General features: G+C 36.4%; 2 protein-coding genes across 3 annotated transcripts; one reads left to right on the top strand and one right to left on the bottom strand.

Moving 5' to 3' along the window:
- Nucleotides 1-273: 273 nt before the first annotated feature.
- Nucleotides 274-2633, bottom strand: LOC115447024 (gamma-secretase subunit pen-2). 2 transcript variants are annotated; one of them, XM_030173911.2, is made up of 3 exons: nucleotides 2420-2633; nucleotides 1918-2022; nucleotides 274-1289 (listed from the first exon to the last, which is right to left on the bottom strand). In XM_030173911.2, exons 1-3 carry the CDS (start codon nucleotides 2478-2480, stop codon nucleotides 1150-1152), a joined length of 306 nt encoding a protein of 101 aa, XP_030029771.1. In that variant the 5' UTR covers nucleotides 2481-2633; the 3' UTR covers nucleotides 274-1149. The 2 variants fall into 2 exon arrangements, with proteins under 2 accessions (XP_030029771.1, XP_030029772.1); XM_030173912.2 differs by lacking the exon at nucleotides 2420-2633 and adding an exon at nucleotides 2238-2332.
- A 484-nt stretch (nucleotides 2634-3117) lies between these two features.
- LOC115447033 lies at nucleotides 3118-14230 on the top strand. The gene is made up of 10 exons (XM_030173926.2): nucleotides 3118-3262; nucleotides 5732-5918; nucleotides 6270-6403; nucleotides 6574-6711; nucleotides 6972-7097; nucleotides 7350-7442; nucleotides 7636-7784; nucleotides 8037-8144; nucleotides 8450-8560; nucleotides 8822-14230. Exons 1-10 carry the CDS (start codon nucleotides 3199-3201, stop codon nucleotides 9716-9718), a joined length of 2007 nt encoding a protein of 668 aa, XP_030029786.2. The 5' UTR covers nucleotides 3118-3198; the 3' UTR covers nucleotides 9719-14230.
- Nucleotides 14231-14586: the final 356 nt, after the last annotated feature.

The raw sequence follows: 14586 nt of genomic DNA, 5'->3' as shown, positions 1-14586 counted from the left end.
AAGTGTCTATGGGCTCCAAAAATTAATGAAAAACGGAATGCATCTATTCTGATGAAATATGTTTTGCACAAAATAATATATTGTCTATATTCGTGCATTTCGTGGTAGTGTTAACATATTATATTATGCCAGCAACAGTGAAACGGCAAGAGGTCATCCACCAAGTCCTGGTGACTGGTTGTTTAACCAGAAGTTAACCCTTCGAGTCCTGGACGCGTAAAGGCTTCCTTTCTTCATGAGATATCATCATTATAAATAATATATTTACACCAGGCTTTTGGAATGTCATTTATTTACAATAAATAAATATTTCTTACAATTCTCCTTAACTTTAGTAACGAGTTATCAACAGTTTTTACATATTACTATTACTATCTTCAATTCTAGTGCCAAAATAAAAGCTTAAAGTTCTGCTTATTGTGTAATATATGTATTATCGAAACATTGAAAACAATACTATTGTGTGTCCTGTCTATTTCTATAGCATTAATTTTAAACTAGAAAGAGACAAAATAACAGCATAAACTCACTTCCCGTTACAAAGGACTAGGCGTAATTTACGCCGATATAGATTTCTTTTTTAACCTTTTATACTAACTCAACAAAATATGCTTATATGGATTTACAGTTTGAATTACGCGACGTAAATTAAGCCATAGTCTGGCAAAGCAATGCATAGCCAGGGTGTCATGAAATTCAGAAACAAGAAAAGAATATAGGCAGATGGCCCAATTCAGACCAATAGTTAAGGGACACTTTTTAGATATCACTTGCCATATTGTTATTTAGGGTACTAACAGTTATTTCATAGTTGTAAAAAAATATATATTTACTAGATACTTAAAATTATTTCATTAGAATAAATTAATTTCAGAAATGATAGGCATCAAGCCTGTTCTCATTCATTGGGAAAGTAAAAAAAAATATCAGAATAATTGTCTAACAGTCTATACAACATTTAACAGCACATTGTTAGACTAAGCAGGTGAACTCTGGTGCTACAGAAAACACCAGATAATAAGTTAAACCGTTAATTCATTGAGAAAACACTGTAATTGTGGAAAAACCATTGTGGGATAGTGGGGGGTTGTGACCCCCAAAATGTATCTACAGTGCCAACTGCAAGAATAACCAGGCTAAAAAAAATTATTAAGCTCGGCCAAGTGGCACTATGAATGAGAGCGCATCCCCCACCTCCCCCCAAGCTACCCGCTGCAGTTGGAATATTATCACCCAAACTGTGAGCACCACAATCCATGTGGTAGCCCCTACCACGCTCATAACCACATCTGAAAAGAAATGCATATTGTTAGTTAGGTCTTGAGTCTTATCATAGTGTGTTTATGTGACCTTTGATTTTTTTTTCTGAATTCTGAATATAGGACTTGGGCATAAATATAAGGTGACAGAATGGCAAAATGCCCCAGGCCCCTGACTTTAAATGGCCCCTAACCCATGAGGAAGAGGACCAACTTGCCTTTGGGCCCTGGTGTGCCTTGGACCTTGTTGTTCAGGCTATTCTACAGATTTATTTATTTTGGCATAACAAACAATTGCATAACAAAATTTATAAACTATAGTAACTATCAACATTTACATAAATGTACAGCCCACATTATCCACAATTTACTATAAAGCAATAGGTAGTGTTAACAAAAACAAACTTATTGCAACCTCTAAAAACGTTGCCAGATTTTACACTGGTGAAGGGTCCCATTTCATGAGTTTAGCATGAGTCTTCAGCAGTGTGGTTACACCACTAGTATAGAAGAAATTATTGATGTAGTGGAATTATTTAATGTCGAAATGTTTCCTCTAAAACAATCTCTGTACCTGCTTTATTCCCTCAACTTAACTTGATTTTTTTTAAAGATAAATTCACATTAAATATGTAAAATGGCCATTATTTATACTTACATTTTTTTATTTGTTTTTGTTCATCATAAGGTGGTTTTACAAATGCCTCTTTGAAGAACCACACTGCATTGACTGCCCATACAAATGGCAAGAACATACAGCCAACTGTAAACAAAACTCTTTAATTGTAAGATGAAATATATTGAGCATTGCTTCTTTAATCAGTGGTATAAAAACACAACAAAATGCAGATTTTTTGTACCTATCAATAAACATTATTTAATAGAAAATAAATATTTGGATGAGGGAGGGATTCACCAATGTGCATTAGTGAACACCTATAATTCTCCGCCTTGTTTTAGTCATAATTTCGTACTCACATGCCATGAATATATCTTTTCTCTTTGTAATTCAATAGATAAGGCAATCAACAAATTAGTGATAGTAGTGAAGCTGCACTTACATTTAGTAATATTTGCATTCTTTCAGTCAAAATTAATAAAAATACGCGAATTGCAGTGTCTACCTACCTTTTGAAATAAATCAATAAGATATGACGTACCTCTGAAATACCATCTGCAAAGCTGCAGTTTTTTGTCATTAGGGAGTCTGCTTAGATCCATTTTATTATTTTGTTTTTAATTATTATTATTGAAATAACGTAAATAAATCTTCAATGTTGAGTGTTGACTAATATTGTGTGTATTTGCGCAAAGTACACTCATAGCGGTCCTAAACTTGTCATAGTCTTCAAATACATTGGAAATGTATAGCGCTATTTGTTTCTAATATGCATTTGTTGCTGAAAATATTGAAAATGAATCTTGGAACACGTCATTGATGCTGGCAAACGTCAAAGCATTATGATAAAAAATTTAAAGCTAAAGATACACCGCAAAGCAGCTTAAAAACCTATTTATGTTACTTTAATCAAATTAAAACATGTAATTATTATTGATTTGTACAAACGTTAAATTAATATATGTATTCAATAGAATTATAATTATTACACATCTAGGTGTGTATGAAAAAACTTGAAAAGGAATGCAGTTAATAATTCTATATACGCAGAAATTTTATTTTAACACTGACCGTTTCAATTTTAATTTGTAGTATTGAATAATTAAAGATAAATATATACTTTTGCAAAGTCTTAAAGATGTTTTACGATGTACAATAAAGACAAAATAATATTTATTTTAGACAAATCCAAAAATTTTACTTTATTGTTTATAATCTTACCACAGGAATTTCATGCCGGAACGTTTTATCTCACCGAAACAAAAATGGCGTACTTTGGTTGAACGTCAATATAGAAAAATGTTTAAAGAGTAAATAAAAATGTTTTCGTCGTATTATCATGTATTGTTATGTGTTATTTCGTTTACGTTTTGCCCAATAACATGTAAGTACTATTATTAATGCAAGCAATTTCTGCAAAATCTGTCGAAAAATCGTAACATGTACCAAAATAATTTATCGAATTTTAAGAATTCCGAGGCTATATTTCGCCTGAAAGGCCTTGATATTACAGCCGACGGCCTTTAAAGGTTCTGTGTATCAATTAAGTATAAGGTTTTCCGTAAATTTGCGTTAATTTCTGTAAAGATATGAAAAATGGTGTAGCATTTTTTTCACATTCGATCATATTATTTCTAACAAGTAACGGTGTTTGTTTTGAACATAATTGCTTTCACTTATACATAACAGTCCTTTTATTTAAATAATTAACGGGTGTGCCTTTTGTGGGGACATTAATTTTTATTTATGGCTGTATGAGAAAGATCCATAACTCGAAAAAGGGTCGGATAGGTGTTTGCAGATAATATTAATGTACATAAATAATAAATTCATAAATAGCACAACCAATCTATAATACAAAATATTTGAATATAAATAACAATACAATACACATTGTAATAGTGTTCTGTACTAACAAGTGGCTTTCAGGGATGGGCTAGTATATATTCTATAAAGCAGGTAGATAACTACTAATAGTTTTTTGATACATTAACAGGGAGACATGTGTATCTTATCGTATATATTTAGTTTTTCATGTCCCACGTCCCCCTAAAACCCCCTACTCCCTGATTAATAATATTTTACAATGTTCTGAAGTCTTACTCAATTTTATTCATTATGCAGTAGTTTTTGCCTAAATACACAATTAATATTTAAATTTATATGAGTAAAATGGAAATTAGAACTTATATAAAAAAAAAAATATGAACTACGTTGAATGGTTAAAATCTTCAGACAAAAAATTTACCACAAGTATTGTATTTAAATGAGCAGCAATAGCTTAATCGGGAGTGGAATGGTCTACCCAAACAAATGTCTGCAGGTTCAAACCCAAGGACTGTTCTGGAAAAAAGTTATTTGTGTATATTCTTTGTGAATTTCTGTTTGCTTTATTGGTGAAGGAAAACATTTTGATGAAATGTGCATATGGGAAAAGTTCCCCGTAAGAATTTTGAGGGTGTGACGTTTGCCTATGCTTACTAGGGCAGTGTGGTGGATTAAGGCTTAAATCTTTTCAGTACAGGACACCATAGGACAGGCACAGTATATGATATTATGATTATGAACTAATTTAAAGTTTATTATTAAAAGCTGTTGCTGCTGCTGTATGAAAATGATTTTCTGAGATAAAAATTTTCCAGTGGTCTAATAGGGGACCGGTCTATGCTTGATTTTGTACATTATTCTATATGTAATGGTTAATAATACGAAAAAACTGCATAACAATTGGTTAAAAAATTTGCGAGTAATTCATATTTAAAATATTGTAATGTGCAGAAGTGGGCGCGATGTGGGGATATCGCTACATCTCTTTTTTTCGCACGCGTCGTAATTCCCGATGACGTCACATGTGGATATTTCGTCTCTTTTCTGTTTCTTGTTAATTACCCCTTCCACCGAAATTCAAAGACTTATAACTTGTTGATTTTTTACCAGATTTTAATAATTCCTTCTGTGTTATAATTTATATTATATAAATATTTGATAATAGTAAAGAACAAAAATGAGTCTGGTACCCTATTGGGTAAACAGTGGTTCAGGGGTGTATAGGAAGACTTGTCATTTGAAAATTGTACAGACAGACCGGTCAAATTGTGGCATAAGGCTTTATTGTTGACAATTATTTGTAACTAATTAACTTTAAATAAGAATAGTAATTTTATGGGATTAATGCAATAACTATTCTTGACAATATTTCTTGTCTCTATTCAGTCATCAAGTAATTTGAAAACTAAATCATGTTTGCACTGTTGTTACAAATAATAAAGCTACCTCTGGTAGTACTGTTTTGATAAATGGTTTTAAATAAAAAAGTTTAATTGCATATTGTTCTTTGGTTCCCACAATAATAACAATAATATACAATTATATTTAGAGCTAACACAAGTTGTTTTTTTAATATGAGCACAGCAAAGTGACTCCGCTGCACCTAATGGTAAGTGGAGTGGGGTCCAATTGAATGTCGATTGACGAGATGTAATCCCCTCGGCTGTTGACCCAATTATGACGGCCTTGGAACCGGATATACAAAGCTTTAGCACGAAATGCGACACACTTACATACCACTATGACGGGTTTTAACACCTTGTGTATAGTGGTCGCTATTCAGGCTGATATAAAATATATCCTCCATCAGCAAAATTAGTGCTTATGCCCATATTCATAAACATTACTTAGCTAAGTATAGAATATATTTCCAATTTCTCTTATTCTTCTATTTGATTATTTCATTGCATGTTAATACGAATTAATGCTTCGAGAGAAGCGCCGACTATCTCCACTGTTATTTTCTAGCAATCAAATTATATTTAAAACATAATCAGGAATATTAATAACTGTTATTTTGTTACAGGTACATCAGACCTGCTCCCTCCGCCGCCCTCCCTCATGCTGTACAGTCTCGGCGAGCCGGGCTACACCGACGTGCTAGTGAAAAGGGTCCACGACAACTTAACGCTTGTGTGCGAGCTGAAGGGCGAAATAGCCTCCAGGAACTATGTGTGGAATTATATACCTAGAAATACTAGCATGCCTTCCAGGTAAGGGTCCAATGTGTTGCATGTTTTCTAGTTGGTACTACTACTAGTACTAATAAACTTTTAACCAAATTTTCTTTTTATTTTATATATCATGGTGAGGAATTAAACAAATCATTCACCTACCAGTATTGATATAGCATTATGGTCTGGCCATCTTTAATTCAGTTTGTGTACAACAAAGTGATTGCACTAACCTAGTGCTGTATACAATGTAGTCGACCTATAATGTCTATACATGAAAAATATTGTATCCCTTAATGGCAGCCAGAATTATGTCAGCTAGTCTCAATTAGAGTTGGTCATTACATTCTATTGTTTGTAACCCATATTCTAATTCTAACTATCTCGCAGCCAGTACTTCACGGAGCCATGGGAGTCGAAGAGTAAGTTGACGAAGGTAGATCTGCAGGTGTCGGACAGCGGGCAGTACATGTGCTCCGCGCCGCCCTTCAGCGTCACCAAGTACATACTCGTGCAGACCAGGGGTGCGTACAACTTTACAACAGTTAATTCTACTAACTTCAGTTGTGCACAAAGTATAAATAGTATTATTATATTAATTTTGAAGGTAATTGTGACGTAGTATATAATAAGTAAATTGTGACATAATATCTGTGCACGTGAAGGTGTAACGTGTGTGTGTGTGTGTGCGCAGGTCCGCTGCAGTGCGCGCGCGGCGCGTTCTGGTGCGGGTCGCGGTGCGTGCTGCCCGCCTACGTGTGCGACGGCCGCACCGACTGCCTGCGCGGCGAGGACGAGCACGTCGCCATGTGCGCCGAGCGCGTCTGCTCGCGTCAGTACCACTCACTATACACACAACGCGGAGAGTAATTACTAACCGCAACAAATAAATCATATATCAATATATTTCCATATACGTATTTGAAACGATTTTGTTCCTGTAAAATTATGTACAAAATCTAATTAAGAAAACATATTTATTTCATTTTTATTCTCTGTTTTATATGGTACGCTATTAATATCAGGTGATAATTTTCTACGTTTCAATGTTGAGCAATGAATACATGTAAGATTATAATTTCTCGCGATCAGGGAGCGACAAGCTGAACTGCTCCAGCGGCCGGTGCATCTCGGAGGCGGCATGTTGTCGCAGCGCCAGCCCGCTGTGCCAGCAGCCCGACTGCTGCAACGAGTACCCGAGATACTCGCGGTTAGAAGGTAACGTCGTAATCATCAATGTTGTCAATCTGCGGACAAATAAATATCACATTTGCGTATTTTTTATGAACGCCATCAATATTGCCAATCTCGTCAATGTCATTATCTTTGATATTACTTTTGCCTTAAACATTCCTATTACTCATTATAATTACTTTTGCTAATATTAACCTTTTGTCATTATTCACAATTAGTATTTAAGTTCAGAATACATAGTGCATACTCTATCCAGTATTTATATATCCTTCCCAGGATACGTGGACGTGGAGTTCCCGCCGCAGTTCGAGGATCGTCATGCACCGGACGATTACGGTTTCATTCAGTCAACTATATACACTGTCACGGGTAAGTTTCTGATTTCGTGGTTTTGAGTAAGTTCTCTGTTGATGAGAAGTGTGATAAACTAATATTATGCTATAATTAGTTTATTGTCAAGGGACAATATAATATCGTAGGAAATATATTTTGTAATATTCTGCCTGAGGTGTCCAGCTATGTGTATAGTTGTTAATTAGTGTGCATACGTGTCGTGTTGCAGCGTGCGCGTTGATCTTCATGATCGCGGTGGTGCTGCTGGTGTCCGCCATCTGCAAGATGCACATGAAGCGCGCGGCGCTGCGCAGCTACGCGCACGCAGAGCGCGCCACCAGCCGCCACTACAGCGCGCACTACGCCGCCTACGCGCAGGTACCGACACACCGCCATCACAACGCCAGTATCATCCATATCGTCCATGAAAATGTCATTACCATCAACATTGTTGTCAGCATAAAAACATCAATTATAAAGTGATGGCGAATCTCAAATGTATGCCTATTGCATATATAGCGGGCTGCAAAAATAAAACTCAATAATAACATATATTATTTAACCACATTCTAAAATGCAATGGTAACAAGTTAAGTTGTTGTGTTTGACCCGAGTCCCGTACGTTCCCAGGCTCGGTACCCGCCGCGCTACGAGTCGTCGCGCCTGCTGCACGAGGAGGGCGCGGACCCGCCCGCAGACGCACAGGACGCCAGCTCACCCGCCAGGACTCCGCTGCAGGTAATGTACACCACGAACACAGCTATATCGTTGGGGGACGATAGGGTCTACATAATATTATTTAAATTGCAATATTTACCATCGCATGCCATGTAGAAGTAAACACAATTTAGATTTTGGAAGTATGTTTAAGAATATAAGGGGGAATAAGTAGACATGCGATGAATGCGGACATTTAGGTCGACACAGTTATTTCGATACAACAAATCGCAATTACCAAGGTTTAAAAAAAACGTGTAAACCATTTTTAACAGCAAAGATAGTCTGTTTGTGCAGAAATAATTTTAAGTTAACATGAATTTTAGTGTAACGTGGAGTGTCCGCCGGCACCGCCCGCCGCCCCCGAGCCGGAGCCGCGGCCCGGGGGCTTCGGCCTCGCCAGACTCACCGCTATATTCTCCTCCCGGTACAGACCTGTAAGTACTTCTAAATTTTTTATACATTTGAAAAACGAGACGATACATCCTTTAGGCTGATGATAAATGTCTGTAAACACTCCCACAAATTTTATATGCATAAACAGTCATATAGTGTGCAGCCTGTAACACTCTTCGCTTTTCCATCTTACCAATATTCTGTTCCTTAAACATTCACAACATAACCTTGGGCATTATCATCAGGTCAGCCAATTATAAATACAGCTTGCGTTAAAAACTTCATGTTACTCCCATTTCCAGGTACCGACCCAGCCAACCGACGTGGAGATGACTAACGTGCGCTCATCATCCCTCAACAACTCGCCAACCCGGGGCCAGTTGCAGAACTACAGGAGTCCCACCTACTGCGACCTCAACTCGGAGTTCTTCTTCGCCAACCCAGAGACCCCGGATTCCGGCAGGGATCTCAACTACCACGCGACGCCCGTCGACTACTTCCGGAGAAGGGCCATGAGGAGGAACACCTTGGAGAGGGTCATGGATCAAATTGACCGACAACGTCTCACCCTGCAACTAGGTAGGTTTCAGTTCACGTTGCCTAGCTTTAGCCGAGACAGGCGGCCCGACACGCCCAATGTCGCCGAGATTAACATCAATGACCTAGATTTCGTAAGGCTAAACTCGACGGACACTTACACGCTAAATGGCAGAACTATTAGGCTCCTAGGGGCTGATTTTGAGAATTACCCCGTCATGCCCGACGGGTCTGTCCGACCCCCGCCGTATACGGAAGCGATGAGGTACAAGCTGTACGGACCGCCGCCGGAGTACTTGAGCAGGGAAGGGTTGAACCGCGAGGCGAGGGTTGACGAGGAGGCGCGGAACAACGTCGAAATGCCACCATGCTACGACGACTTGGCTTCAGGCGGCAGCAACACTGGCATGACTGGTAACGATAACAATAACACTGTTACCACCAATGACAACGCTAATAATAACGTCGATACTGGTGTAACGTTGGACAACGCCAATAATAATAACGAAAATACTAGTTTGAACATAACTAATCTGAATTCGGGTATAGACGATCTACCTGCTATCGACTGTGATGCCAACGCGAACGAAACGGTTACAATAACGGGTGTGCACAACGTTTTAGACAACGCGCTATTACGTAATAACGAAACGGTTGGTTAAAATAACTGTTATAAATAACACATTGAATAGCAGCTATTTCTATGTACTTTACACTTGTAATAACAGTGCCTTAGACATATAGTTATATTTTAAATAAATAAATAGGAAAAAAATGTTACAAAATACTTTAATTGTATTTTCTGTTATCATATCAAGTTTTTTTGGTAATGGAATGGTTTAAAATAATACAATGTTATTTAAATATGTGTGATTGCAACTTAACAAAATTAACTCAGATATTCTGTTTTCGTTAAATTGTATCTCCCTCCTTAATACCCTTCCTTCTTTAAAGGTCTGCAGCTCACAGTTCCTCTAGCGCGTAGCGTTGACATAATGTTCCAGGAAGGCAGCTAGTAGTTTATTTTTGTTAAGTTGTGGGCCCACATACAGTTGGTATTGGCTTAAAATTGTACTTACTCCTCACACAACACTTAGCTATACTATGAGAGGACGTGGTTTGGTGATCGGGGGGTTTACATGAAATACGTGATTATTATTATGACAAAGCGCATAAATACTGCATTATATAAATAATGGCAGCTAATATTAGACAAAAAAGTGTTAGTGAAACTATTACAGTTCTATTAGAATAGGACTTGTTTACGGATAATTTGTTCACAACCCTATTGAAATACGTGTTGTTGACATAACTGGATTACGGGAACTAGGAGACTTACCGTTTTCAATAAAATATCCCAATTTCAATGCGCAATCCAATTCCATGAATAAACCAATGACAATAACACATTTGTAAGCATGCGAAAAAAAGCTTTGTTCTGATTGGTCCATTTTTGAGATAGATCGAAAGAAGGGATTGGGATAGTTTGTTGGATATGGTGGTTAGAGCCTGTAGATATGCCTTCGATCTTGTAATCTATCTTGTTCCCCCCGCCCGCCACACCGCGCCGCGTCTCGCGACTCCTATTTTTCTACCACGAGAGCACTTAGCCAATTTGATGTTGCCATGTTAGCATAATTATAATTAAATATAGGACAATAGTGATACTCATTACTTGTAAATATTTATTATTTCTAAAGGTTTAGGTGTACTTTGTTGTTGTATTTTTTCGATTTTGTTGCGTGTTTGAAATGTTTAGGGACCGTGGTAGGGGCACTGAAGCAACAAAAATATATTCCTTTCTTCAAAGTATGAATATAAATACATAGTACTGAGTTTATTAGAAATTTTAAAAATTGTCTAAATTGTATCACCTTTTAGTTCTGTCCCTTTATAGAGCATTAGCCTCTTTTTAGGCTAGCAATAATAAGAATCTCCCCAAAAAGACCCACAATGCAAAACTGAGTATTACATGACATTTCTATACAAAAATTCACGCCCCTACGTTTGCCTTCAGCCCCCTACAACCGGTTTCAACGTCGATACTTTACTATACGTAACAAAATGGGAGGCACATAGTTTAGATGTTGCGTCACATTAATTGCACGCGTATTTTAAATAACTATACCTTTATTAGTCTACAAAATTCACGCACAAAAGCTTTGGCGACCGCCGTGCAGGGCGGGGCTCTGTTACGACCGGACTCTATTACGAAATGTATTATTGCAATTTGTTTAACTACATGAATATATTTAAAATGAAAGCTTTTTTTTCACGTAAGAGTGATGAATCGGCAGCTTCATGGAACCTGGTTTAAGTGAGGAGCAACTAAATTCCCCATTTTGTTTTTCTCAAAGGTCGACGAGGCACTGATATTTCTTAAGGAATATCTTTATTGGATGGTGATAACTTACCACGAGTACACATTAAAGTATTTGTCGGCTTTTGCCCTCGCTCTGCACGACCACGTCGCAAAAGTTTTATGCTTCTATATTTTAAATCTTACAACCGAAATTCAGGGTCAGAAACGCGGAATGGAAAATATTTAGTGTAATAACTGTTTTTAATTATATTGTTACTATTCTTATGTATTATAATAATTGGTAAAAATATTATTTTACAGTATTGATAAAAATATAAATTAACATCTGTTTGATGTTCCTTGTTCCACTCGCGGATTCAAAACGATATACTTAGTTTTTTTGCAGAGATCTTGATTTGTTTATATTATTTATGATCCGAAAATACAAAAAAAAATAACAGTAACAGTACAAAAGAATTTATGTAAGTCACCTTAAAAATAGGAACACAGATTGTATCTTTTACTCTAAATGGTTATATCTTTATTCCTAGACTGTAATGCTGGTTTTTATCAACATATTTAATTTAGGTTGTCCAACCAAATCAAAGGTATATCGCAAATTGCAACTCAATACATTAAGGATCACAGTTTGTTGACCGTTATATGTTATATAATGTTGGTAAAAACTGGCAACAATCTGATGAAATGTTTAATAAAATAGCACTATTTTATCTAGCTCCTTGCCTTAGATTTTAGTTTAGAGGAACCGATTTGAAGGTCACACTCTTTAAATTATTGGTCACAAGGGAAATTAACCACATTATGTCAAGTATTAACTGTATTCTGTATTAACGTGTAGTTGATGGCCGTCTCTCAAGGGTTAGGTGTAGGGACAAATTTGTATGTTGGTGTATTTTATTCCGCTTTTTCTGATGGCGTTGCAAAAGATCTAACCTTCAAACTCGGTTTCAATGTAAATAAATGTTATCTACCTCTGAATGAATACTGAAACTTGGCCGACCAAATATCATAACACTTAGTGAAACATCTCCTTGTTATTCTGAATGCTTTGATTTATTGCTAGTACCTGTAGAGCGTCACCCGGTGACGGTCGTGGTGACTCGCACGAGACGGTAGTAATGACTTATATGAGCAACTGTTAGGACAACGTGAAATATGCTTGAATTCGAAACGGTAAGAATTTTGAATTACACGCTTGTCTCGTTTAGTTATATAATAATATATGAAAATGATGAAGATCTTGAATTCTTCATAAGTTTGACAGTTGATTACAGTTTTTTACCGAAACTATTATTACTATTTCTCATTAATGAGTAATGACGTAACAGGACGTTAAAAATGTTGCAGAAAAAACATAGCTAGTGTTGTAGCGTTCGATAATTTGGCTCTCCAACTATGATCAAGATCTGAATGATCAAGAATCAAGAATCTGGTTCACATTTCAGAATTTTTCATAAGCATAAAATGTTTTGTGAATATATGTCTGCGAAACAGTCGAGTTACACAGATTATAAAACTGTTTTGTGATTCCGACTTGTGGTTTCATAAATCTCAGTATGTGTGTATTTTGTTTTTCTCTTACTACGCGAAAGCGTTTTATGTAATTTTTTCGAAGAAATTATATGATGTATCACGTACAAAGTTGTAAAGATGAAACCGAATTGTTTCTGTATGTATATTTGTAGTCAAGACATCGAGTGAGAGGGTAGCGGATACATACAGGTTTTGTACGCGGTAGTAAATTATAGTGGCGCGCTCCGAGGTTACACAATATGATTGTATATTAGGGGAGAGACATCTTCTCTGTTATATTTGGAACTGTTATGTACTATCAATAAGGATAACTTGTTGCTCGGGGAGTTGATTTTTTCTTCTTTCATTAAACATCTTGCAACTTGTTACTACATACATAAACAAATCGGTTTCGGAAGGTTATCAGAAACAAGTATATCATACGCCACATTTACTTATTTCATGTTAAAATATTGTTAAACTAGCATTCTGATGACATATTCTTTATGACGTTAATTCTATAATCTATAGAAATATTGTAATCTCTGTCAACACTTCAAACTCTCTCGACACAAAATTATGATTTGACGAAAATTCAATGTGAAGTTTATAATTGTTACTGAACGACAATACATGTTACAGTGGAGTGCCGCGACGTCATGTCACGTTGCGTCGTCGTTAGACATCCTCAGAGGATGGTAGGCTATGACGGATATCAGAAAAATGAGCAAAATTAATATTAATTATATGTTGTACTTAATTGAAAGAAATGTATTCTTAAAATATCACAAGCGTCGATGTAATTTCGGCTTTGAACTTTATACAATAATACGACATATCATGTAAACCTAGTGTATATATTGTTAGCTTGAATCGTGTTGTTGGTCTGAAAGCAACTTACGACTGTCAATTATATATCTGTAAAAAAAATATCAGTAAAGTGATATGTAATTTTGAGTGTCTTGGTGGCGTAGTTGTAATGAATACACGGCACGACTACCGCGCTGAGGACCCGAATTCGAATCTCAGGTCACGCAAAAACAATTGTGACTGTTTCCATCTTAAAAATTACTCACTCCCAGTTCAGAATCAGGTGTTGGCGGTGCGATACCCCTGCGACTCGGGAACCATATAAAGCCATTGGTCCTGCGCCTGATCTCTCTCCGGTCATGACGGATTACTGACTCATTGCACTATGTTGAGTTGTTTTGAGACCAACATATCGGTTTAGTTGTAAGTACACAGCGCTACAAAATCAATAACAGTACAAATAAATGGAGTTTCCACGGCCTTGCGTTGCCTTACAGTACTTAGTGTAAGAATAAACATGTTCTAGATACGTTGTGTTTCATTTATTAGCCCCTTTCAAGAACTTGCTTCCTTATTTCTTCAACACCCAAACGAAAAACACTGCAAATCGCCAAAACACGGTCACAAAAGTTTTAAAGTGATAAACATATTTCTAATGACATTCTTTTAAATAAAATAAAATTTTGTCAACAGTGGTTAATGTAACTTTTGCGCGTTTCAATTTTAGATGCAATAGTATCATGGTTGGGTAAACTAAAGGACTGGATAGACTTTTATGATCGAAGTTGGTTTATTCATATGCGACAAGTTATAATAAAAAGACGATGATAATACAAACTTGCAGCAATAAAATTGCGCACATACTTGGACGTACAATATCTAACT

The sequence above is a fragment of the Manduca sexta genome, chromosome 28, assembly GCF_014839805.1.
Source record: "Manduca sexta isolate Smith_Timp_Sample1 chromosome 28, JHU_Msex_v1.0, whole genome shotgun sequence".
Taxonomy (NCBI): Eukaryota; Metazoa; Arthropoda; class Insecta; order Lepidoptera; family Sphingidae; genus Manduca; species Manduca sexta.
Note: the sequence above shows the minus strand (reverse complement) of the source record. Positions and strands in the feature narration are given on the sequence as shown.

Bases quoted from the DNA above. Each gene is read 5' to 3' on its own strand.
- LOC115447033 (XM_030173926.2), top strand. From the start codon at position 3,199: ATGTTTTCGTCGTATTATCATGTATTGTTATGTGTTATTTCGTTTACG. The intron at 7,098-7,349 runs GTAACGTCGTAA...TATCCTTCCCAG, and splicing joins GAGATACTCGCGGTTAGAAG to GATACGTGGACGTGGAGTTC. The intron at 8,145-8,449 runs GTAATGTACACC...CATGAATTTTAG, and splicing joins CCGCCAGGACTCCGCTGCAG to TGTAACGTGGAGTGTCCGCC.
- LOC115447024 (XM_030173911.2), bottom strand. From the start codon at position 2,480: ATGGATCTAAGCAGACTCCCTAATGACAAAAAACTGCAGCTTTGCAGA. The intron at 2,023-2,419 runs GTACGTCATATC...TTTTGTTTACAG, and splicing joins TTGCAGATGGTATTTCAGAG to TTGGCTGTATGTTCTTGCCA. The intron at 1,290-1,917 runs GTAAGTATAAAT...ATTTCTTTTCAG, and splicing joins ACAAAAACAAATAAAAAAAT to ATGTGGTTATGAGCGTGGTA.